Raw genomic sequence first — 24546 nt, 5'->3', positions numbered from 1 at the left:
TAGGCACGAGAAATTTTTTTGCACGGGGGCCCCCTTAAAAGTGCCCCGGGCCCCCCATCAGCTAAATCTGGCTCTGCTTAGGCCTACTGTGTTGCAGGATTTGTGCCGTAAATATTATTTTGAGGCAAAAATGAAAGATCATACTTAGGCTAAAATCGAATAGCAGAAATTGTTATATTGCAATATGTGCAGTAGGGTGGGATGAAAAAAGAAAATCTTGGTTGCATAATGCATATGATTCATTTGAAAGTACCAATTCGAATCATAACGTTTTAAACAAAAAAATATCCCCTTATTATTAAGGTAAATTTTGAATTTCATACAATCACGATAGGCCAAATAGGTCATTTTCGGTCCAAAATGGGCCTGTCTGGGCCAATCCATACACCTGATACTTCTGAAACTGTTACATTCCTATCTTAACTTTTCAAAACGAAACTTTTGAGAATAGTCTCAGCTTTCTATGACCATCAGTTCCAAATTTTAGGTATCAAATCTCATGTATTTTGACAATCGCTCGTAAAACCCCCCTGTAGCGGGGAGTTAATGTAGGGGCAACCCAAAAATTCTTTCATGGTATGTTTTGTTATTCCCAGTGGCATTATTTTGGGGGGTACTCAGAGTTTGTAATCCAAAAACATTTGTAATCCAAATTTGTATTTTAACATACCCCCCTTTAACATTAGGCTACAAATAACTTATCAGCAAATATAACGCTTTTTGCCATTGCCATGAACAAACAATGAATGTAGGCAGGGATGGAGGAACCATTTTAAAAGTAGGTGGGCCCAAAGCAGTAGCAGTCAAACTTGATCAAACTTCTGGGGGGCTTCGCCCCCCAGACCCCCCATAGCATTGCTGCATTCCTAATATTTCAAATTGTTTATACATTGTGTTTTCATGGTTGCCGTTTGTGCCAACCACCGAAAAAATTCCGTTTTTGGGCCCGATTTGGTCAAACAAATTACAAAATTGTTGAATTGCTCTATAGCGCTGTACAAAATATGGCGATGTACACACAAACAAAAAGGCAAAATATACGCACAGTTATAATACTTACCTGGGAGAAATAATCTGCAGCATTATACAGTAGGCCTACGTGCATGTACTGCATAATACGAGTATGTTATGATATCATTGTTTTAACCTTGGAGAAGAATTAGATTGATTTATAGATTGCTCTCCCAATCACACGCAACCACACCCACACGTGCTGCCCATCAACAGTGGGCTCAACAGAAAAGTTTGAAGATTAGATTTCATCATTGAGCTATCAAAGATAACACAGGCACACAAAAAAAATGTTTTTAAAGGCACGGCATGGGAGAGTCATTTTAGGGTATTTCAAAGCCCCTGATTCCTAAAATGCACTTGTTTTTTTCGAGTTGGCTCTAGTTTTTAAGATAGCCTACAGCAAAACATTTTTTTTGCAATGTTGAGCCCCTAAGTTATATAGATTTAACGTCGTGTCGTTTATTACATAGACAAAACTGAAAGTAATCCCAGGCACATTTCTGAGTTGTATAAACGCCATTTGAAACCAATCACGTTGATTACAACCCAAACAAACGGCTATTTAACGTTTACTGGCCTAGTAACAATCAAAATACGACGTGAAGCAAGCCTTAGGATACAAGATGTAGAATATACAACTTGTGCATTGTGTTCAGGGCCGGATTTAGCTGACGGGGGCCCGGGGCACTTTTAAATCGGGGGGCCACGTGCAAAAATTTTTTCAAGCCTACGGCGCGAAAAACCATCTCTACGTCTACAGTAGCATCAGTCCAGTACTGCACAGCATTTTGCAGAAACTTTAAAGGCCAAAAGGAAAAAAATAACACAAAATCACATTTTATTCCACATAGGGGGGCCCTTCAAAAGTCGGGGGGCCCGGGGCAACTGCCTCCTCTGCCCCCCCTAAATCTGGGCCTGATTTGCGTTAATATATTTGTCGACTTCAACAGTATCAGACTTAGGCCTACTAACTAAGATACTAAGTAGCCTACAAACAAAATACATAGCCTACATTGTTTTGCTTATAAGCAAAACATTTTGTTTTGCTTTTCAGCAAAACAAAGCCATCGATGAACAAACCCAATTCTTTATTATGGTATAGCCTTATTAGGCTTACTATATACTGAGCAACACCCATCAAGGTACGAAGGCCATTTATATAATTACAGAATACAAAGTTGTGTTGTTCAATAAAGTAGCTGCTTAAAATTTTATCCTTGTTACGGAAGAATGTAATCTTGGTTCGAAGTTCAATTCCTGGTAGTTTTAAAAATTCGAAAAAACTAAGTGCATTTTTGGAATCAGGGGCCCTGAAATACTCTAAAATGACTCTCACCTTTGGTGCCAATTTTTTTTTGTTGGCTTGTGCAATCAAACTAGTGTGTATCAAATAAGTGAAGAGCTTTTTTTTTTGGAACTCCCTCTCTAATTTGCCGTTTTCTACCTTTTCAAAGAAATTTGGCTTTCAAAAGTGGGTGGGCCAGGCCCACCCAGAAAATAAAGTAGGTGGGCCCAGGCCCACGAGGCCCACGAGGTTCCTCCATCCCTGAATGTAGGTACCTTTTTCTACCACTGAACTGTACTGAATCCCATAACAAATCAAAGAAATACTCATTGCTACAGTTATGACTCAGCAAAAACCATCAACAATCTGATCAAATCATTGATCAACTAATCATGAATAAAATTTTGTTGGTGCATACCAAAAACGATTAATATTAATCACTGTTTAGTTAAACAATGATTAACTTTAATGATTGTGTTAATCACTGTTGGTGCATTCGACCCTTAGTGTTGTAAAACACCTACAGCTGACACACACCAAAAAATGTCTGCCTATCTTTAACGACATGGACGCACAAAATGTATTTTAATAGCCTACGCCAAAAATTTTACTTCGAAAGTAAGAAAATACAAAATTGTCAGCCAAACAGGTATACCTTGACTCAACAAATCGAAACTAACATGGATTATGTGTTTTTATAAACTACTTCACATGTTGGCAGTAAATATTTAAAAAAGTTATCGAGAGTTAAGAAAATGATCATTTTTCAACTAACCCCGCCTTCCAACTAACCCCACTCTCTCCTATGTTTTACTGACGAAAGAGGCCAAAATGTAATGCCAGAAAGGTTTACCCAGTTCCAAAAGCTAGATACTACATTTCAGTTTATTCAATTTGAAAATCTTGAATTATCAAACTTCGAATGGCTTCGTCTTTACAACTTGGAAATGGAAATGATAGACTTTCAAGAAAGTGCAGTTTGGAAAACAAAATTTGTAGACTTAAATCATCTCCTACAAAAAATTGAAATGAAAACGGATATGGATGGTTGTGACTTTCCTGCTGTTGAAAACCATTCTGAAAATATAATTCTTACACAGTGGAACTCCCTGCCAAATTCGTTTGAAACTATGAAAAGATTTGCGGTAGCTCTGTTAACGTTGTTTGGTTCTTCATATTCATGCGAATCTTGATTTTCGCACATGAATTTTATACAATCAAGCACACGGAATCGTCTCAGCTCAGATATGAGTGCTGCATGTGTGAAGCTAAAAACTACGGATTACCAACCAAGGATAATAAGACTTGCAAAAAAGGTGCAGCAGCAAGTTTCGCATTAACATGTAGTTTCGCATTAACATGTAACTAAATGTATGACCCACTTTTGCTTTTTCAATGATTAAGGTCTCTTTTGTGACCCATGCACTAAAAAAGGTTCGTCATCCCTGTTCTATAGCAACAAAGGTATTTTCTTGTGGTGTTATGCAAAGATCATCGGCGTATATAAACCGCTTAGTGTTCAGTTCAGTTCAGTTCAGTTGTTTTTTTTATTTCTGACCATCATATCAAAACAATACACATCAACATAGCAAAGGTCAAGAAAAAGGTAGAAGCGACAAAACGCGAACGTTAAAACGTGCTTGTGATCGAAGTAAGTTATTGATTTGAAAAAAATTTGGCACGGTCGCAACACCTTCAGAAAAATTTATGATATAAAGGGAAAAAAAAAATAAAAAATGTTACAAAACAAATAAACATATATAGGCTATAACTTTATTAGCCTACATAACTTTAGCTGATATATTGAAGATTTGTATGGACAGTTGCTATGAAGATCGGCCATGGTGCGTTATCAAGAGTGCTGATGGTCGTAAGGGTGATCGTCGTAATGTTGATCTATCGGCTGATTGTTGGTGTATATGTTATACAGTAACGGTGCTAGAACACTTCCTTGAGGAAGTCCATTCCGTTGATGATGCCAGCGGCTTTGTTTTAGAATTCAGGATTATTTGGTATCGTCTGTTGTAGTTGTTGAGTAACGTTGCTATAAGCTTTGTTACTGCAGCATGTTTGGACATCTGCAAGATCTTTTTCAGCAGGAGACGATGGTTAACTGTGTCATAAGCCGAAGATAGGTCAACAAATGCAGCACCAGTAATCATACCTTTCTGGAATCCGTTTTCAGTATGTTGCGTTAGACACAGCAATTGACCAGTTGTTGACTTTCCAGGTCGAAAGCCAGCTTGTTAGGGTCTTGGGGAATTAGATGTGGTTCAACAGAAGGTGATAGTCGGCCAAGAATTAACCTCTCGAACAATTTGTAAAGTTGACACAGTAAAGAAATTGGTCTGAAGCTTTTTGCTAGAGATGGATCTTTTCCAGCTTCCACCGTGTAGCTTCAACATGATAACTGTTGCATATAGAACCAAATGTTGTATCGAAACAAACTTAATTAACTGATTGATTGATGTGAAAAGTGGGGACTGCTTCTGTAACCTAAATTCTGAACTCTTCCAGGTAGACCCGACCAACCTCTCAGTTTTTAAATTCCTAAAGAGGCCAGATAGCCTACTCCTAGAACACCGTGAACTTAAAAAAAAAACTAAGTATAAGAAAGTGGTTTGATTTTGTAAAGTGCACTGCTAAAAACAGATTTAGAAATAACTTAGCACATATTATAGGCAAAGAGTTGAACTTGAGAGCTACCTTGACATAAAAATGAAATTAAGTTTTGAGTAGGCCAGCAATGAACTTTGCAACGAGTTTGAAAATCTTGATTGTTGAATTAACGTTTCAATGATTCTGTGATTGCATTCAAACGAAATATTGCATATCAAACAGCGCTAGTTTGGTCCTCAAAAATTTAAGATCTATTGTATATGGCTCGTACAGCACACATAGCTACTGCTTTCCTAAAAGTCCCAACACGGCCCCTGAATGCATCACCCTTATTGGATCATCAGAAAGTAATTATTCAAATAGAATCTGTATACCCTTATGCTGAAGACGATTTGTTCACCTCATCTTAATGACCTCCACCAGTAGTGTAACTTCATGGTTGCTTCTGAGCATGGTGCGATATTATGTTACATTTCGTTTTTCATTTATTCGCACCAGCAAGTGAAAGTAAATTGAAATCATTGCTCCACTACAGCCCCACCTAGTAATCCCACCAAAGTTGATTCTATTTGTGACACGATTGTTGCGTCATTTCGAGACACAATGATCTATGTGACGTATATGTTGTTCTTTATATTGCTTGCAAGTGAAAGCCGATCTGTTTGCATGCACAAAATTAGGTGTACTTGGTAGAAAGTGATAAATTTAGCCTAGGGAACAGATATCCAGTGGACATTGAGCATCGGAGTCTTTGCAGTGGCACTTTACCATGAACGACAACATCTCAAGCAAAAAACAATTACAAACCGCAGTAATTGAAGAGGTAAATATTAGAGCAGTAATAATGACAATTTTATGCAAATTATGAAGGTAATTAAGTCATACATTAGTAAGCGGAGTGACAAACGTTAGGGAGAGAATAAATCAGAGTAGCTTATGCTGTATCATGGAGTGTTGAAACTGAACATAAACACTGAACAGCAATTGGAATAATTATATAGTAGTTTAAATAATTATTTTCTCGTAGTCTCATCAATATTTCCATGTTCCCAAGCTGTTTCATTATGTCGAATGCTGCTTGCTAAATTGGATATCGTTCCAGAGAGAAAGGAGAGAAGGCTGCAATCTTCTTGGTAAAATCATCAAGTAGGCAACGAAAGCGTAACAATGCAAAAATAATAATTCAGTTGCCTCTTTCAGCAGAAACATTTGTAAATGAAACCTCGCTTCAGTAAGCCACTTAGTGAAAATAATTGTAATAAACTTCTGTATTTTCTGAAGGCCGGTGTCGTTTTCAACTGGTTGCTCGATAGAGTGAAAAAGATTTCTGAACATTCGCATCGTTCAGAGGAACCAGCCGCAATCTCGCGAGAGGTAATTCAGAAACCAATCATTATAAACAACCTTCATTTCACAACTGCTTTCGCTATGTGTTGTGCAGGATCTACTTTAATTGATATATTCCTTCCAAGAAATTTGATAGAACTCAGAGCTTTCACCTACAATCAGTAGCGTAGCGTGACTCATTTGATTGGGGGGAGAGCATTCCAGAAGCAAAAATATTTAACTTGACATGAAAATTTAGCTTGGCTTTAGGAAATTTTTGGGTTAATGCTATGGCACTTGAAATTCACTCATAAACGCATTTTCTAATAAAACCTTGCTATATTTTACCTTTCAAACTTTGCCTATTTGCAAACGTATGCGACAATGCTTTTCCTTTTTTACTCCTGGGCGCACCTGCAGACCTCTGCAAATGAGACGGCGCACCGCGCGAGCGAAACGAGAGCGAAATTTTTTGACTACTCCGGTTTCTCTCTTGTATTGCTTGCAAATTTACATTACATAGATCTCATAATTGTATTATCTTCAATGCAGGCTTCTGTATGCTCAATAAAATAAGCCGCAAAAGAAAGCAAAAAAAGTTATAAAAAACAAAGCCTTTAATATCGTAATAATTTCAAATTGTAAAAACACACAGTAGCCTATAACCTATAGCTGAAAAAAAAAATTGGCTTTGACAAAATATCACACGATTTGATAAACTGAACTACCCGTTCTCAAATTCTGAGAATACATCCTTTCTATCATAGCCGTAGGAGATGGGGGCAGGGGGGGAGCGGCCGCTCCCCCGTTGAAAAAAAGTCCCGAATTTGGGCAAAAATGTCCAGTTATTTGGGAAAATCAATCTTACCATGATGCTTTGACGTCTCACCGGTTTACAAACTTAACATAATTGTTATAATTTATGAGATGCATTGATATTTTCCAATGAATGTAAAATATATTATCACCAACATTGGAAACTGTTGCATGTGGTATTGCAATCTAGGAGTAAGAAGAATGATAATAATTTTCAATTCGACAACTGCGAAATAGAACTGTAAAAGAGCACAGTTGGCAAACAGAGATAATCTTATTACTGATATTCACTAACAAGTAGGCTTCATTTCTTCATAGATAAGATTTAAAAAGTCTGCTGGGTACTGGTAACTTTATGAGCTTTTTGTTTTTTCTCAATATCCTACTAATGTAGTTGTTTATAAAAATCAGTTGTAACAATTTCCTGCATTTTTTCTTTCAAGCACATTACGAAACCAAATTACCACGATGTCCAAATGAAAGTAGGGAAAAGATTTTTCCTTCGAAATAAAACGAAATTTTGTGATAAGTCTGAAAGCTTTTCAACATAAAACCAATAACCAACTGACTAAAATCAGATTTCATTGAAAGGAGTTTGTTATGTTGAAATTAAAGGGAGTAGTTCCAATACAAGGGAAAATTGTAGCCCACTAGCAATTAGATTAGCCACAATTGAAACATAGACATGTTAAGTTTATTCAATCGGGTGATTTCCCTGGGTCTACAGTAGCCTAATATAATTGCTTCATACAGCCTAACTGTAGGCTTATGAACAAAAAATGTAGCCCACTGGTCGGCGAAACATTAGAAATTTTAATACCAGCAAAACATGTTTTTAATTTTTTTGTTCCGTCTCAAAAAATTTCTTGGCTATAGTTGCTGTTATCAAAACAAGATTTCTGTATTTTTAACCTACCTCAGTGTAGACAAAAATAAGTAGCCTAGGTCTAATGATTAAATAAGGGCTGTTAAAGAATAATAAATAATGTAAGAATTGATGGACTGAATGAATCTTTATCCTCGTACTGGGAAAATGTCCTTGAGAGCTTAATCCTGGCAGTTCCGCATACTTGTAGAGGCTTTGAATCACTGACGCAGGCCGGTTACTGAGATTGATAGAGCGAAGTTTCCGATTATTGAAGTATTGTTGCCGGGGAATGCCAATAACAAAACGATAAAAACTTAGACATTTCACTCAATGGGTTGATTCCTAAACGAACAAGGATGAAGATTTTAGAAATGCAGAAACTCACAGAAATATTTTATCCTTAATATTAGTGAAGTCTGCACGTCTCAAAACAGTAAACCGATTTTTAACTTTCTGACTTTTGTTGACAACTGAATGTTGAAAACCGAACAACAGGCTACGTTGATGCAACCGAAAGACGATAATGACGTCATAAACGCGTTTGTAAGTATTTGTTGGTCGCATTGTTTTGAAAAACACCAACTTCATTGGTGACGTATTCTTGGACTGTCACGACTCTTTCTTGTCTTGTATTCGAGTTTCAAAACAGGAAAATTTTAAATGCTTGAAGTGCGCAATTTGACTGGTGACCCCCATTCCCCCCACATGACCCTTGATAGTTTAGAATCAACAAAATTTTTAAACTAACCTTATAAAAATCTTTTATAATAAAATATTAAAAAATTATGCAACTTCAAAACGATTGGGAAGGCTCGTGCCTCCTACAATCCTACATTGATCCTCCACGATGAATTAACTACACAGCTGAGAAGACAGTGTCGAGCACGGCGGTTGGAAAATTGACGCCAAAGCTTGTTGGTAAACTTCTTCATTATATTTCCATATGTTCCAGGCAAATAAAGAAGCACAACGCCCCGATGAATTAATGAAGGCGCTAAGCATGAGTGGTGCACACACGATAGTGGATGAAAGAAGCGTTCACGGTGGAATGGAGGCACACCACTCAGGCGTTCATCAAGAGTTTTTCAGCCTAACTTCAGAAACGAGCGCTGAATTTTGTCTTGCCGACTACAGCACAACTACAAACCTGCCACTGTGCCTGTCCGGTGACCGGAAACAGAGAGATCGAACGACCATCGGAAAAGAGGATGATCTTGAAACACACAAAGGACTAAAGTCGTTGAACGAGATCTTTGAGGAAATGATCTTTCTTTCTTGCTCTCCTTTGCGTCCAATCAGCTTTGAGCCGGTAAACAAACTATATAAGCAACGACGCTGCTGTTGACTTGGTAGCATGTCTCGGTGGCAAACTAACAATTTAAAAAAGTGAGAACAATCACAGGCGATAATAAAATCGCTAAAAAGCTGAAGAAGAGAAAAAGTTCACAAAACGTGTCTACTGATTAACTCATTTTATTTGTAAATGAATCGTGTTGTTATTTCAAAAGTTTGACAATATTTCAGGAATATTGATTCTGGGGTGAGATATTCTTGGTGAGATATTCTTGGTTGAGTCCATGTCTGTAAAATTTCACCATAAAGTTCAAGTGGTAAAATTTCACTTTGCAAACTTGTTGTCGTAGAGCGTTTTTAACTTCAGATTCGTGTTCTTCGACCCCAAAAACCCCGTAATCGACAAATTATATGATCACATTACGCCAGTTTAAGGCTGTAAATTTTCATGATATCTTATCTGGCCGCCATTTTTCAAAATGGCGGCAGAACCACAGTTTTGGCGTGAAAATTCTGAAACTCCACCAAAATACTTTTTAACAAAGGTGGAAACCCGTAATACATAGCCGCACTAATTTATAAAAACTTTTTGCAAAATGGTACATCCTAGTGTCTACTGTCTACTATAAAAACCATACAAGATAGATGTAAATTGAATTGACTTTTTTGGTCGTATTTAGGCTTAATTCTGGTCGTTGAATGATGGTTAAGATTTAAATGGAAAGAAAAGCAAACAGGCCAATCTTTGTGTCCACCTTCAAAATTGACTTTAGGCAATTGAACGCAATACTTTTATATACTGCTTGCCATGGAGGCCGATACGTTCGCTTCCAGTGCTCAAATTTATGCAACCAGTCCTTGAAAGCAGATGATGGTGCTATGCCAGGTGGTGATTTGAGATATTGTTTATTTGTTGTATTGTTTCCCTTTCTCTGTCAGCTTGAGATTTATTTCTCAGCCATTTTTAAATTTGGCGTTTAGAAAAAAGACTATTCGGTGATTTGTAACATGTCCAGAGGAATTAAATGCTTACATGCGTATCTGCGTGGTGATGTATGAATGCTTATATGCGTATCTGCGTGGTGATGTATGAATGCTTACATGCGTATCTGCGTGGTGATGTATGAATGCTTACATGCGTATCTGTGTGGTGATGTATGAATGCTTACATGCGTATCTGCGTGGTGATGTATAAATGCTTACATGCGTATCTGCGTGGTGATGTATGAATGCTTACATGCGTATCTGCGTGGTGATGTATGAAAACATAGCAGGCTATTTGAGCATTTGACATGACAGTCGAACTTTTCAAACAGTTTCAGTAGAGCAGCACTTGTAATGCCCAAATTGTGAACTGCTTTCCTTGGTAGACTACCGTGTTACAATCTATTCGATATTGAAAGCATGTGCTTAACCCTGTTGATCCCAGCAAACACTAAAGCTCATAGCGCTTGAGCAATATTTCTCATCTCGACTGATTCAATGATATCCCCGGTTATTTTGCTCCCAGATTTTTAGGAGAATAAGATTGGGAATCCTACAAAACTAAAGAACAATGCAATTATCTGAGTTAAAAAGTCCTCGTTTAACTACATTAATTTATAGATTGAATAAAATTGTTTCAGTATTGAAAGAGTTGTAGGTTGAAGTACAGGACCGTGTGAGCACCACCTTGCCCCCCACCCCTTCAAACTCCACTAGTGGGCTCCTATGTTTAGTAATGGCTCCTAAGAATAGGACAAGAAAGCGTTAGGTTACACACACAAACTCTTCCCATGTAAGAAATAAATTTACATTCACCATTTAAGCAAAGAATAAACAACTCTAAAAATTGTTTAGAAAAGATAAGAGTAAATATGCCGACAATACAGTAGCGGATCAGGATAAAAGTTGGAAAGGACGAGAATTTTGACAAAGCAAAACTTACAAAATAAATGGACAATTCAAAGTTTCATGTTCGAAAAAGTAAAGTTGGACAAGAGGTGTGAGGGACTTGCCCCTTGAAAATTTTGACAAATACAATCTTGTTTTGGTCACTTTTTAGGCATTTTTGGAGCAACAACATTTTTTTATCAAGACGCACACTTTCCATAAAAGCTTAATTGGCATGAGTGAAAGACATCACACAACTGTAGACTGGGCGATGTTTTGACATAACGGTACGTACAATCGTACATATATAGCGAACTCGTATCATCAGGCTAAAACAGGTCGTTAATATCTAAAAGCGAAACTTAATCTATTGCGTATGTAATTATATAAATACACATCAGCAATGATTGTGATTGATGATCGTGGGAATCTTTATCATCGAACTGACAAAACCTTTGATAGTTTATTCCTTGTAGACGTAGAGGCTTTGAACCACTGACGCTGGGCCAGTCCCCGAGATTGACCGAGTGAAGTTTCCGATTGCTGAGGTGTCAAGAAATAGAAATACAAACCACCAGCTCCTTTCAAAACTGCCAGTTTGATTTGAAAGCAATCGCATGCCACCAACCTTAAGATGGGAAACGTTAGAAATAGCACAAATTTGCTCCAGTAACATAATTCCTAACCAAGCAATTCTTAACCTTAACTTTTTACAACAGGGCTTTCCAAATTATGGGCGGCGACTAAAATTAAAATTGTTTACGTACATCACTGATGCAAAATAAATTGCGATTGTTTATAGCGTTTAGCCTATAGCGATTGTTTATAGATTCAAAGAAAATAAAAAGGTGAACACCCCTTTATTTTCTTTGAATCGTTTTCATTTTTTGCAATTATTACTTTGTATTTTATTTCGTATTTTACAACTGCGTATAGTTAGAACCGCTCAGCGAAACTGAATCTTACAGTTTAGTTACAGTATGATTGACTTTTTATTAACTGTTGTGTAACTTTTACTAAACCTTTTAGATTTTGAATAACAATATTATGACACTCTCTAGTTGAGTACAATTTAGTATGAAAAGTGCTTAGCGTGGAGCACAAAAAAGACTGTACCTGAAAAACAAAAATAATTGCTATCAAAAACTCTCAGCAATTGAGTTGGTGGCTAATGCAACCGAAGACATCAAACCATAGAGGTGGTTCTGCAACACCGGAACAAGTTACTTCGGTGAGTTGTGTTAGTGACGATAGCATAGCCTACCACACAAAATCTCGATCACAGCGCAGAAATGATTTCCATACATGGAGATCAGTTCTGACGTTGCTCAAGCCTCTTGATTATCAGGTTTCTTTGTGTGCAAAGTCGGATGCTTAACCACTGAGTTGACGGGACGGATAAGCAAGAAGTCACCATTGAAGAAATTGTCTCTACTTCCTTACTTGTTCATAATAACAGTTTCAACAACACTACCAGTGAAGAAAATTTCGAGATGAGATGCAAACAAACATAATCACCTTCCCACCATTGTCGCAAAGATAAAGAAAGCAATTATTGCAGCAACTCCCAAACAACCTAACAGATATTTTTCTGATAAGACCAAAGATCCTCTCCAAACCGGTCGTTCGGTTTCAACAAATTATTATTGCAATTATGTAACACAATCAGGTCTAAAACTGCAAAGATATTCGTTATTCACCAAGCATGGACCATGTTTACTGCCAACCCTGTTGGTTATTTTCTCATAAAATGCCTTTCCAAGGACTTTTAACACATTTCAAGACCATGGAGTTCAACAGGAGGACTGAAGGCATATACCGCAACAAATCCGAGGTCGTGAAAGCTCCGCACACCATGCGTGCGTCATAAATAGCCGTGCGTCATAAATAAGCAATAGATGAACAGTAAAACAACGGAAGAAGCGTTCCACGAGTAGTAGAAAAATTATAGCTACAGAAAAAAAATGGGGAGCCACAATTGGATGCTTGGACCGTGGCCCCAACTGATAAAGTTATGGCCCAGGTTCCAGGAGCCAAGATTCCCAAGCATTGACAGCACGATGGAACGTGTGAAGAACAACACTCGAAATGTTTGTGTTGTTCCTTTGTTTTATTGTGCTCTTTTGTGTCTTTGATTTCTTTTGCTTTTTTATTTAGATTATATTTTGTTTTTATACACTCTGTCTATGTTTAAGCAAACATAACCAAGCAGCAATGTAGCTCAGAGGTTACGCGCTCGACTCAAGATCACGCGGCACTGGTTCGACTCATGAAGTGTGCGCTTGAGCAACGCATTTTAAGACTGCTCTCCATTCTACGACATCTGATGAATGGAATAATTCCCCGGCAACAAGACTTCAACAATCGGAAAACTTTACTTTGTCAATCTCGGTAACTGGCCCTGCGTCAAAAGCCTCTACAAGTATGCGAAACTACCAGAAATAACCTATCAAGGCTTTGTCAGTCCGAGAATAAAGATTCAAAACTAAACCAATGTTTCAAAACAAACATGCAAACATTTCGGCTGTAGGCAACTTCATCCTGTCCTTTTCAAATAATTAAAAAAGTTATTTAGCCTAAGCTAAACTAAAATGTGTAAAGCTAGAGAATGTTTGTAACCAAATAGCTAAAAGCACAAAACATCATGAATTAACTGAAAACTACCGGTACCACAAAAGATAAGAGACTCTTTCAGAAAAAAAACTGCCTGCTGGACTTGGCGGGATTTTATAGAAAAGATTCTCAAATTTATTTGAAAAATTAGGACAGAGATTTTCCTGATACGAAGCTAAATATCATTTTATTTGTCAGGCCAGGCCAGTCGTTCTCAACGTGTGGGTCGCGACCCAAACATGGGTCGCGCAGGGTCAAAAAATGGGTAGCGCTAGGTGATTTAATTCTGCCCAAACAAAATTTTTTAATTTTATTTTTCAAGTATTTTCAATTCCATTATGACTGAGTTATTGTACCATAAGCATTTTATGTGGCTTCATCTCAGTAACCTGGAGTATTGCATCATAAGTGGTTTTCTGAGAGTTTGATGGCAGTCAGCTACAGCATTATAGCCAACTACAGTAATGCTAAGACTCGTTTAGTTTTTCAGAGAATCGCGTTTGTTATCAAGTTTAGATAAATAGGAGGCAGACAGTGCAACAAGGACAATAGCTAGAAATGCAGTTTATTCTTTTACGTTTACGAACAGAGATAATTCAGTCTACCGGCAGTGACTGTAATATTTTGCAGAATTTTTGATGTAGTCATAAGGTAAACTTTCCACAGCTTTACAAGGAGTGAAGTGAATGTCAAAAGTAAGTTACTTGAACGACATCTTCACCGCAGTGAACGGTCTTAACCCTTAGAAGGTTGGGCTCCTTGGAGTCTTGCTCAGTTTGGGGGGGGGGGGGGGGCTGTCGATTCTTCTTATGCTTTAGGAGTGATATCTCTGTTATTTTTTAAGGCACGGTTTCAAAATTTGGGATTCACTTTGTAAAATGATTCACGTTAAGCATATCCGAAAACTAAAACTATGTGAACTTTGAAACTGCTCATATACGTTGAAATGTTGAGGTGACTTATGACTTTTGGATTATTTTGCGATTGCGTGAGTTTACACATTATTTTTTGGTAGAGTAATGAAGAACATGCATTGCAATGTTGTGATTATTTTTTTTTTACATAATCTTAATTTGAATCTATATTTTTCATGCAATAATAATCATGCTTTTATTTATTTGCGCCCATTGCGATAACATACAGTACACTGCGATCACAGATGCGATACAACAGACGACAGGAAGCAGCGAAGTGACATATAGTCTTCGAGTCAGCTGCTCACCTTATTTTGGCTTGCCTTTAAGTGTCTTTCGCCGAGACACAGCCGCGTGCCCTGGAGCGGTGTCGAACCCACGTCCTTTCGAACGTCGCGCAGACGTTCTCACCACTCGGCTACGCAGCCGACAAAATAATATAATATGCAAAATAATATAAATATGCAAAAATAATATAATAATGCAAAATAACATATAATAATGCAAAATAACATATAATAATGCTAAATAACATATAAATAGAATATGAAATATTTCAGAGGATATGCTGAGAAATGCCTTATATCTCTTAATTTATAACCTTTATTCGCTCAAAATTTCAGCTCAAGAGAGGTGAATAAAAGTTAGGAAAAGTCAAGAAATCTCGTAGTCGCAGCCTCAGTGGTTTTAGAGATACAAATTACTGTTGATACAAAAAAGTTGAATTGACAGCCCCCCCCCGCCCCAACCTTCAAACGGTTAACACATCAATGCAAGGCAGAAATCAAAATATTATCACTCTCTCTCGAGAAGCAGTCTGCCTTAAAAGAAAAGCTGCAACTCTGAAAAAGAAACTGGAGCGTGGACGAAAAGTAGCGTTTTCATCCATGAATGAGTATGTGGAGGAATGGAATCAAATTGCAATTAGCAGATTTGATGTCATGAAACCCATCTTATTGGAGCATTTAGAAAACCTTATCACGGAGTTCGATCTCTACATCCCGAATATAAATTTGGTATCTCAGAGGGTCAGAAATCCGTTTATGGCAAAGATGAACGACTTATCAGAGAATATTGCAGGACTACAGGAACAGCTTATCGATCTGCATTACGATCAGTTCCATCGACAACTTTTTTCCACAGAGTTACTTGGAGAATTCTGGACTTCGGTTAAAAAGGAAAAGCCAATAATTGATGACGAAGCAATAACTTTTCTGCTCCCGTTGGCAACCACGTATCTGTGAGAGCAAGGATTTTCGGCACCCATGGTTACTAAAACCAAGGCTAGCATTTGCCTCGATCCTGGTGACGATCTGCGCATTACGCTCATTAAAATAGAGCCGTGCATTGAAGATATTATGAAGGAAGAACTTCAGTTTCATCAATCACACTAAAATAAATCAATCATTTGTTTGTGATAAATCATTGTTTCATAGTACTGTGTAAGTGTGTATGCTACTACAACCGGTTGTCTGTGTCCTTTTCTATTTGATGCATATCAGAAAAAGTAAATTTTTTGATGTTTGAGACTTGGGTCATGAGATGTTCATAAAACTCAGATTTGGGTCGTGCCATTAGCCATAAATATGATTGCATGAATCTATGAACGGTTGTCTGTGTCTTTGTCTGTCACAGCGTTATCAATTTGAACGTTTCAGTGTCAGCAATATCGGTTGCACAGGCGAACGGTGAGAACCCTCCCCCACTTCACCAAGTACATATCAGGTTATTAGATCTGGTTAGATCCGTGCAGGATCTGATGAAGATATGTACCAGATAAAGTGGCTGTCTGGGTAGGTGCAACCCTGAAAGGGTTTCGGGTTCGATACCGCTCAAGACAAGCGATGAGTACGTGAAGATGGACGAAAGAAAACAAAAACAAAAGTTCTACAAAATATATTTAATTTTTATATGATGATTTGTTTAATGCGTGAATATTGAAACTTTGTGAAAAGCAGAATGCTATTTTTAACACTTCTCTGACTTTCAGCATCTGGTGGAACGCAGCACTAAAAGTTGGAATAAATATGTGAAGCGGAAAAGAGAAGCAAATGAAAGGAGGAAGCGCGAGTGTCTTCACCAGGCGAACTTGTCGTCGAAGGAACGATGCAACAATAGAAAAGTGGCAACTGCCATTAGAAGACTGAGAAAGATTGAAAAATCGTTGAATAAGTGGAGATCAAGAAAGCGACGGTTGAACGACAAACTTAAAGCGATGGCTTGAGAATACAACGATCAAACCAGATCTTCGCCCAGATAGCTCAGTTGGTTAGCGCGTGACTTCTTCAACGAAGAAACTTCAAGATCAAGCGGCACTGGTTCGACTCTCGGGGTGTGCAGTTGAGCAACGCACGTTAAAGACTGCTCTCCATTCAGCGGCATCTAATGGATGGAATAGTTCCCTAGCAACAAGACTTCAACAATCGAAAACTTCACTCTGTCAATCTTGGTGAGCGGACCTGCGTCAGTAATTCAAAGTCTCTACAAGTATGCGAAACTACCAGGATTAAGCTCTGCAAGAAGCTTTCCCAGTCCTAGAATAAAGATTAAATCAATCAATATATAATCTGTAGAAGACTACAGTTTGGCAAATATTTTTGTTGACTTGCTTGGAACGATTGTGTCGGTTGAACTGAAACCAAATATCACTCAATGAAAGGCAATTTGTAATGAAGCAAAATCAAATTTATCACAAGAAAACTCAAATAATTTAAATTGGAATGTGTGTAAGTCTGGAGCTGGTCATTCTGCTTCGTTTTGTATCGAAATGACAATAAATACGAAATAAAACAACGTTTTGCTCAGAAGCTTAAATCTAAGTGGAACGAAACAAAGTAATTTAGTTTCGACATGTTTGTGTTTCGAACAAACCGAACTTAACATGGTGTTTCTCTAATAAGAAAGCGTAAAGTCTTATCTCAACATTTGCTGCAGCAAGAAATATATCATTAAAACCCGTTTAAAGCTTCGCAAAGCAAACAACTTCTTCACATGTAGGCTAAATAATTGAGTTTATTGATTGCTGTTTTGGAAAAAAAACCTCAAGCAAAATAGTAAGATTGTAAATACTCCTACTGGCTTTCCGATTCTTGTGTTTTTGTTTTTTTGTGTCTGCAGAAATTTTTCCATTCTCTTCGGCCAATCGCCATCCTTCGGTGAAGCGGTGGTCATGTGCTCCAACCAGCTGTTTTATATCAATGTCTTAGATCGGATCGTCATGCTATTGTCTGTCTGTTTGTTTACTACTTTTGCAACGTAATATGCCGAATTGGATTACTTTTTTATTTTATTTTGATTCAACGAGTGAAACATTCAGTAATCCAAATTTCCTTTATGACTGTGACATGCCACTACTGCATCTCAGCTAGCGAGGCTGTCAATTTTACATTGATTCAACGTTTGCTGACGTTGGATCCGTGTGGAGGTGACGAGTTTAGCTGACTAGAGTCTTATGATTATCACTCTTTCGACGTAACTTTATATCAAAGCACACTTGATATCTGCAACTTGCAAGACATAACTTCCCTGGGCGTAATTGGATTTCCGCAAGATGATGGTGTTTTTTTGCTTGTTTGTTTTTATTTGTTTTTGTCATTGATTCGTATCGCCAAGTTGTAACTATTTTGTGAGTCGTGCAAGGCCTGGTGAGTTGCTCTTGAAATGGCTTTGCCCGTGGTAGCATTTCTTTGTGGGGTTTTCTTTGCCTTGCTCCTGCCTTGCTGCTCTTTGCTATGAGCTAAGCGCATCAAAATGTGCTCCTTTCACGACCATCAGCACTCTTGATAACGCACCATGGCCGATCTTCATAACAAGTGTCTGTTTATACAATGTTGAAAATATCAGCTATAAAAGCTATATGGGCTAATTAAGCTATTGCCTGAATATAAGTTGTTGTTTTTATGTTTGTTTGTAACTTTTTCTTTTTTTATTTCACTTTCTATCTTAAATTTTTCTGAAAGTGTTGCGACCGTGCCAATTTTCTTTGAACTAACTTACTTCGGTCTCAAGCACGTTTTAACGTTCGCATTTTGCCGCTTCTACCTTTTTCTCGACCTTTGCTTTGTTGACGTGTATTGTTTTTGCTGTGATGGTCAGAAATAAAAACAACTGATCCGAATCTCTTATTACATTTTTTTATACATATCCCATATGGTTCAGCATCCACACATCCTCTGAAACCACACATAGGTCTCGCACTCTTAGTAGAAATCTTTGTTGTAGCAATTGCTTTGAACCACTGATACAAACCTGCCAGCTCTACAGGTTTTCTATTACATACACATTTATGAATTTATTCATAAATCTTGCTAAGTCGGCATTGGAACAACAATCTTTCCATTAAAAGCTTTTTAAATGATGTAGTTGCTTTCACAGCAGGTTGAATGTTGAAGGCAGCAAGCTCAATTTCTTAATTGCGCAATTGAAGCGGTCGATATCTGATTGTCAATGGTGTAGACATGTCCAAGTGTCCGATTTGCCATTTCTGAAAGCACATTACGCGTGTTCGGGTTAGAAGGAAATACTTCTATATAACATTTTTTATAACAAGCTGATAGTTCAAACTGCCAACCTTGCTGATCGGGCGTGTGTCATTAGTTCAAAGCCTCTGTTAGTATATAAATAACAATAGGCTATTGAATTAAAACAAAAGCTTTTCTAGAATAACCGTTGACACCACAAAAATACGGTTTGGTTAAAATGACTTTTAACATAACTTTGAACATATTCAGTTTTGCCATTTTATTGTTCGAAGCAACAAAACAAAATCACTCTTTCATAATTAAACATTGAAATAATATCAAAGCAACACATATTGGAATTCATGGATTCTTGATCTTTTTCTGTAAGTCATTTTGTGTATTTAAAGTTTTGTCAATCCAAGTAAAGCTTGATTCATGTTGATATGATGACAAGCTTGATGCTGTTACGCAATGCGGTGACACTTTCCTGTAAATTATCTGGTTAGTTTGCTTTGTTGGTGCCTAAGGCAAGCAAGGTCAAGCGAAGTTGAAATTGAAAAAAAGTCTTGCAACTTTCAACCACGATGAATGAACTTATCCCCGCTTATCTGGCTTGTATCTCTGCAGCTAACTTTTCTTAATATAGCTCTCCGGGCGTTGACATGAAGAGTAGAAGTTTGGAGGCAAACAATAAAGTTCAAATAAAATAAAGTTTCGACTTCAGATTCCGCGCAGCTTTTTTGTGGCGTGTCAACTTGTTGTCCATATAATAAATAATTTGTACATCGCAACCTGAGTTCCGGGGCACTCTCTCATTCGATGAACACAGTATGTTTTCGTTGTTTATGTACGTTTTGTTTTGCATCCAACTAAACGTAAATAACTGACTGATTGATGCAATATCGTTGACAAACGTTGTTTTGACGTTTTCCACATGTTTTGAGCACCGCCTTCGTGAGATATCAAAAGCATTTGATTGAACTGCTTTTGATTGTTTGGATATCACAACACTATGTCAATCACGCGAAGAGAAACAAACCAACCTAAAGTATAAGTTCTTGGTGGATTTTTAAACTTATTGCCTTTAAAAAATCGGTGGCCAACCAGAAAAACTAACATTTTATTCAGTTGTTGATTAGACAAAATAGTCGGACGACTCGGCATGCGACAACTCAGCAAGTACATATCAGCTACTGTCCAATTTAGCAAGTGAAATTGACTCGCTGTCCGGACTTACTTGGTCATCGCTTGCTGAACTGAATTTGCTGACTTGTGGTGACATGTCAAGTTTCGAAGTGACAAGCTAGAGACAGAAACACCGCTTGTTATTGACAATGTCAACCTTAATGTGGTGATAAAAACATGCTAAAAACAAAATTATGTGACATACACAATATGCAACAGCCAATAGAATGTCTGATGTCATAATGTAGTTTGTAGTTGTATCGCATTTGCAGTACAGTATACAGTATTTCATTTCGGGAAACGCCAACTGCGTGAAAAGAAAGAAATGAGCTAAATTAAATTTGTTTTTTCACTTTTTAATTCACCCGACAAATGTGTGTTAGTAAAAGCGTATTATTAGAATATATCAACTTTTAAGCAACATTTGTCATATATTCGTTTATGGCAGCACTGGTTGTCGTCGACCGGTTTATCAGATGGCATCACGTTTTGTTGTCAAAGAAAGTTTTACAAGAGAGATCAGTTCCAATTTGTTGGTGATCTTCCTTTGAGGTGGAAATAATTGATGCAGAAACACATCAACTGATGTTCTAAGCATTCAACAGTTAGATATTGCCTTTTCCAAAAAACAAAACAAATAATTTCAAAGGTGAGTGAGAAGCTGCAAGAAATGCCACGTTTTAGCCTCACTTTACAACAGCACCTCAATAGCCTACTCATCAAAAAATATTACAAATCCACAATAACTGCAATGCAATATATTTGCAATGTATGGACAGCAATGAATCAACAAAGGTTTATTTAACTCTAGAGCTGCCATACCAGTCAATTGACCGATAGGGCATTTGTTTTTTGCGATATTTTCTCCACATTAGCAGTGAGCACATATTCGGATGATGTTACGACTAATCTTTGAGTTAGTGATGTGTATTGTTTTTGCTGTTTTATGAAGATATAATTGTAAAGATATATTGTGAATATATTGTGAATTGTGAATGAAGATATAATTATGAAGAATATAATTTATGAAGATATAAACGTGTTTTATGAAGATATAATCGCTTCGCACCCAAAACCCTCCAAAGAAATCGTAAATATGCCTGGAACTTCCACACCGTTCAATCAACCTTTAAGTGGCAATATTGGGTAAAATTATTCTTGTAGATATCGAATAATCAAACTTATTGACAAAACCTCTGGTCAATTGGCCGCTGCGATCGTTCTTGGCATATCGAGTTTCCAGTAGTTTTGAAGTTTTGGTTTTTGTGAACTTTTTTCTGATACTTCTATATCGAACTACCAACTCATTTGATGTCAGTTCCATCCTTAGCTTTCTTATTGACTGGCAATATCAAACGAGATAATTTGTCTCGGGAACATTTTGTAAACAATGCTATCTTTATTCACCGGCCAATGCACCGGTGCGGTCGTTCTAGGCCTATAATGATTTTCCGGTAGTTTTAGTGTTAACAAATGTTGTAAGGTTTTTTATCAATAACTTCTGTCAAGATTATGTCTAGAAACAGTGCCTCAAGTGAGGAGAATGACATAAAGGTCACAGTCCCCACTTGCAATCACCAAAAACAGCATTCAACAATTTTTTACAAGATTAATGGTGGCATGTATTAAGTTCCTCTGGAAGAAATTTAACGACCAATATCTTGTACGAACAACGTGTTTCAACATGGTGTGGCCATAATAGCGTGGTGGGTTGTGATGAAAAAAGTTAAAAAAGCACCAAGTTAATTTTAAACTTGAAAATGTGTTCATCGATCCGACAAACTTTTAGTGACATGCCAGCGCAGCCACCCCTCAGTGAATTTTATGATTTTAACAAGAAAATTAAGCCTCTGTTATGACAATTTTTTTTATTTTTGCCCGGATCCTATTGTTCCTTGTGCTGTACGAGTACATAGCTGAGGATAAGCTTTGTTAAACAAACTTGTTCTTTTGGCGCAGTAAATATTTAGACATTTCAGACAAAAAGTGTGTAGAGAAAATTAACTTCTCAGACAGTAAGTACCTCAACAATCGGCCTGTTGTGTCATACATTGATGGTCTTCATAACAGACTTCAAGGTTTTGAGAGTTAAAAGCAGGCGAGGGCGATGACCCTGCTGAATTTACTGCCATCTACGTAACATCTAAATCCACATCGCGTGCACTTTTTGCACTTTTGCGTGTTGCCACCTTTTCTCTTTGTTGATTCTGAAGTCACAAATGTAAAGTGCTCCTAATTGTGCGAACTAACTATGCAATTAGATTGCTGATGAATGATCGTAACATTAAAAGTATTTCTTAAGCATTCACATACCTTGAAAAAGGACAACACATTCAATAGCCAAGAGAACAAATGCTCAATGTTTGAAACATGTGATAAATTAAAAGACAAAACGCGTGCAAACACCATCATGCATTATACGCGACATGACATAGATATTTTAAATAGCGGTCAAACGTGGCCGCGCGGTTTTTTATAGTTAATAGTTTATAGTTTAAAAGAAAAACCGGAGACAAAAATCAAACAAAGACTTGGTCGCGCCGGACATCTCGATGCTATAGGCACCTTGTTGTTTCCCACAAGAATTGATCTGCTAAAATTGCAGTCATGTATAAATAGCGCTACATGGCTAAAATAAATAAATTCTGTAAAAAAAAAAAATTACTCACTTTCACTTGTAAAGTAGAATGTTTACGGAGAATCTTATGAGTTAAATTTTCTCCCTCCCTTTGACGCAATTTGTAATCAAAGGTTACTTTGTTGAGCCAACGGTGAATGGAACAAAGCAACATCACGGCATTCGTCATAATAGCCATATAAAATGATAATAATGAACAATTGAAAATTTGATTTTAATTATTCCAAACTAATCGGAAAGAATACATTGGTTGATAAAGCACATAAAAACACAGCAGACGATTATTGAATCAAATATGTTCAACAAACAGATCTGTCCTAAACCCACAATTCCCCATTGAGCCCTGGAATTGCAAGATTTAACAAACGCGCAAACTTTGTGTTGAATTAGTAAAAGCATTTAAAAAAACTTAAGACTCCAAACAGGGTCAGGACTAACAAATCGATCCTTCGACTAATTTTGTTTATAATTGCTTTCTGTAAACCTAATTGCTTTCTCTTATTCGTGGCCTATGTCGTAGGCACACACGAAAGTATTTAGAAAGTACAACTAAGAAGAATTCCTGAATTCTTACAAAATTTTATGCACATGCGCAATTTAGGCTTCAAATTTCACTTTGGTAAGTTTTGATTGCGTCCAGTCATTCAAACATGTAACGAAACAATCGGAGAAAAAGTGGCAATTTGCCTAACACCGACCCATGCAGTTCATGAAGTCCATCAAGTTTTTATCACTATTGATCTACTTTTGTTTAGACTGGAGTGAAGGTAAATGACCTCAACAACTATTATGATGCAGTCTTGACGTATCTCTCCAAACGATTCTTGTTGCACTCCACAGGGAGGACCGACTCAACATGGCGCGTCCGATAAGTTATTTGTGAGCAGTGAAATGCATTCATATCCTGCATTGCATACTGTACCGACATCGCCCAGTATATCAATTAGGTTTAAAAACTTCACAACAAGAAATGAAATGTCAATAAGATTGACAGAACAATCTTGCAATAGGCCAGGGGTCACCAAATGGCGGCCCGCCACGCTGTATCGCTGCGGCCCGCGGAAGGTATCAGCGTACAAGTATAACCAAAAATAGTTTTCTTGAGGGAGTTAAAGAGCACGAAGGCAAAAAATACTTTCCTGGAAGCATATTTTCGCATTGCATACGATTTCACCGACCGACCAATCAGATTATAGTTCTAGGTGGGGGTTGCTTAAAGTTATTACAATGCGATGTCCAACGACGCTGTCCCAGTGGTTGATTAAAACGTCTGTTTTCGAATTTTGAAATTGTCTGTGAGCATAGGGTTGCTTATTTTAAGTTTGCAAATGTCATGTAAACACTAGTGCGAGTTTCACCGTTATTGTGTTTCACGAGCAGTGTTCTCTTTATGCAAGTTTTTGTTGGCAAAATGGGTCAGTGTGCAAACTCAATTTATAATAAATTGGCAATATATTACATATAAATTTAGAGACTTTTTCTGATAGTATTATGAAAATATTTAGCTTAGTAGGCCTACTGCAAAACGTTTTTATTTTTTAAGAAATATGGAACGCTTCACGATTTTGCGTGTCATCCTTGCGCAGGAGCCATGCTAATCTGTATCGTTCCAATTATAGTATATGTACTGCCGAAGCAAGTAC

The 24546-nt window shown here is 37.3% G+C and overlaps 1 protein-coding gene and 1 non-coding gene across 4 annotated transcripts; one reads left to right on the top strand and one right to left on the bottom strand.

Annotated features, from left to right (window-relative positions):
• Window positions 1-5593: 5593 nt before the first annotated feature.
• Window positions 5594-17382, top strand: LOC145775738 (uncharacterized). Of its 3 annotated transcripts, XM_082587097.1 has the most exons (5): window positions 5594-5741; window positions 6200-6292; window positions 8881-9237; window positions 12247-12324; window positions 16611-17382. In XM_082587097.1, exons 1-5 carry the CDS (start codon window positions 5688-5690, stop codon window positions 16842-16844), a joined length of 816 nt encoding a protein of 271 aa, XP_082443223.1. In that variant the 5' UTR covers window positions 5594-5687; the 3' UTR covers window positions 16845-17382. The 3 variants fall into 3 exon arrangements, with proteins under 3 accessions (XP_082443223.1, XP_082443225.1, XP_082443224.1); XM_082587099.1 differs by lacking the exon at window positions 6200-6292; XM_082587098.1 differs by lacking the exon at window positions 12247-12324.
• A 7062-nt stretch (window positions 17383-24444) lies between these two features.
• LOC145776497 (U6 spliceosomal RNA) lies at window positions 24445-24546 on the bottom strand. The gene has a single exon (XR_014290280.1). It is a non-coding gene; the product is annotated as a U6 spliceosomal RNA (small nuclear RNA).

The sequence above is a fragment of the Aplidium turbinatum genome, chromosome 8 (genome assembly GCF_918807975.1).
Source record: "Aplidium turbinatum chromosome 8, kaAplTurb1.1, whole genome shotgun sequence".
NCBI lineage: Eukaryota > Metazoa > Chordata > Ascidiacea > Aplousobranchia > Polyclinidae > Aplidium > Aplidium turbinatum.
Note: the sequence above shows the minus strand (reverse complement) of the source record. Positions and strands in the feature narration are given on the sequence as shown.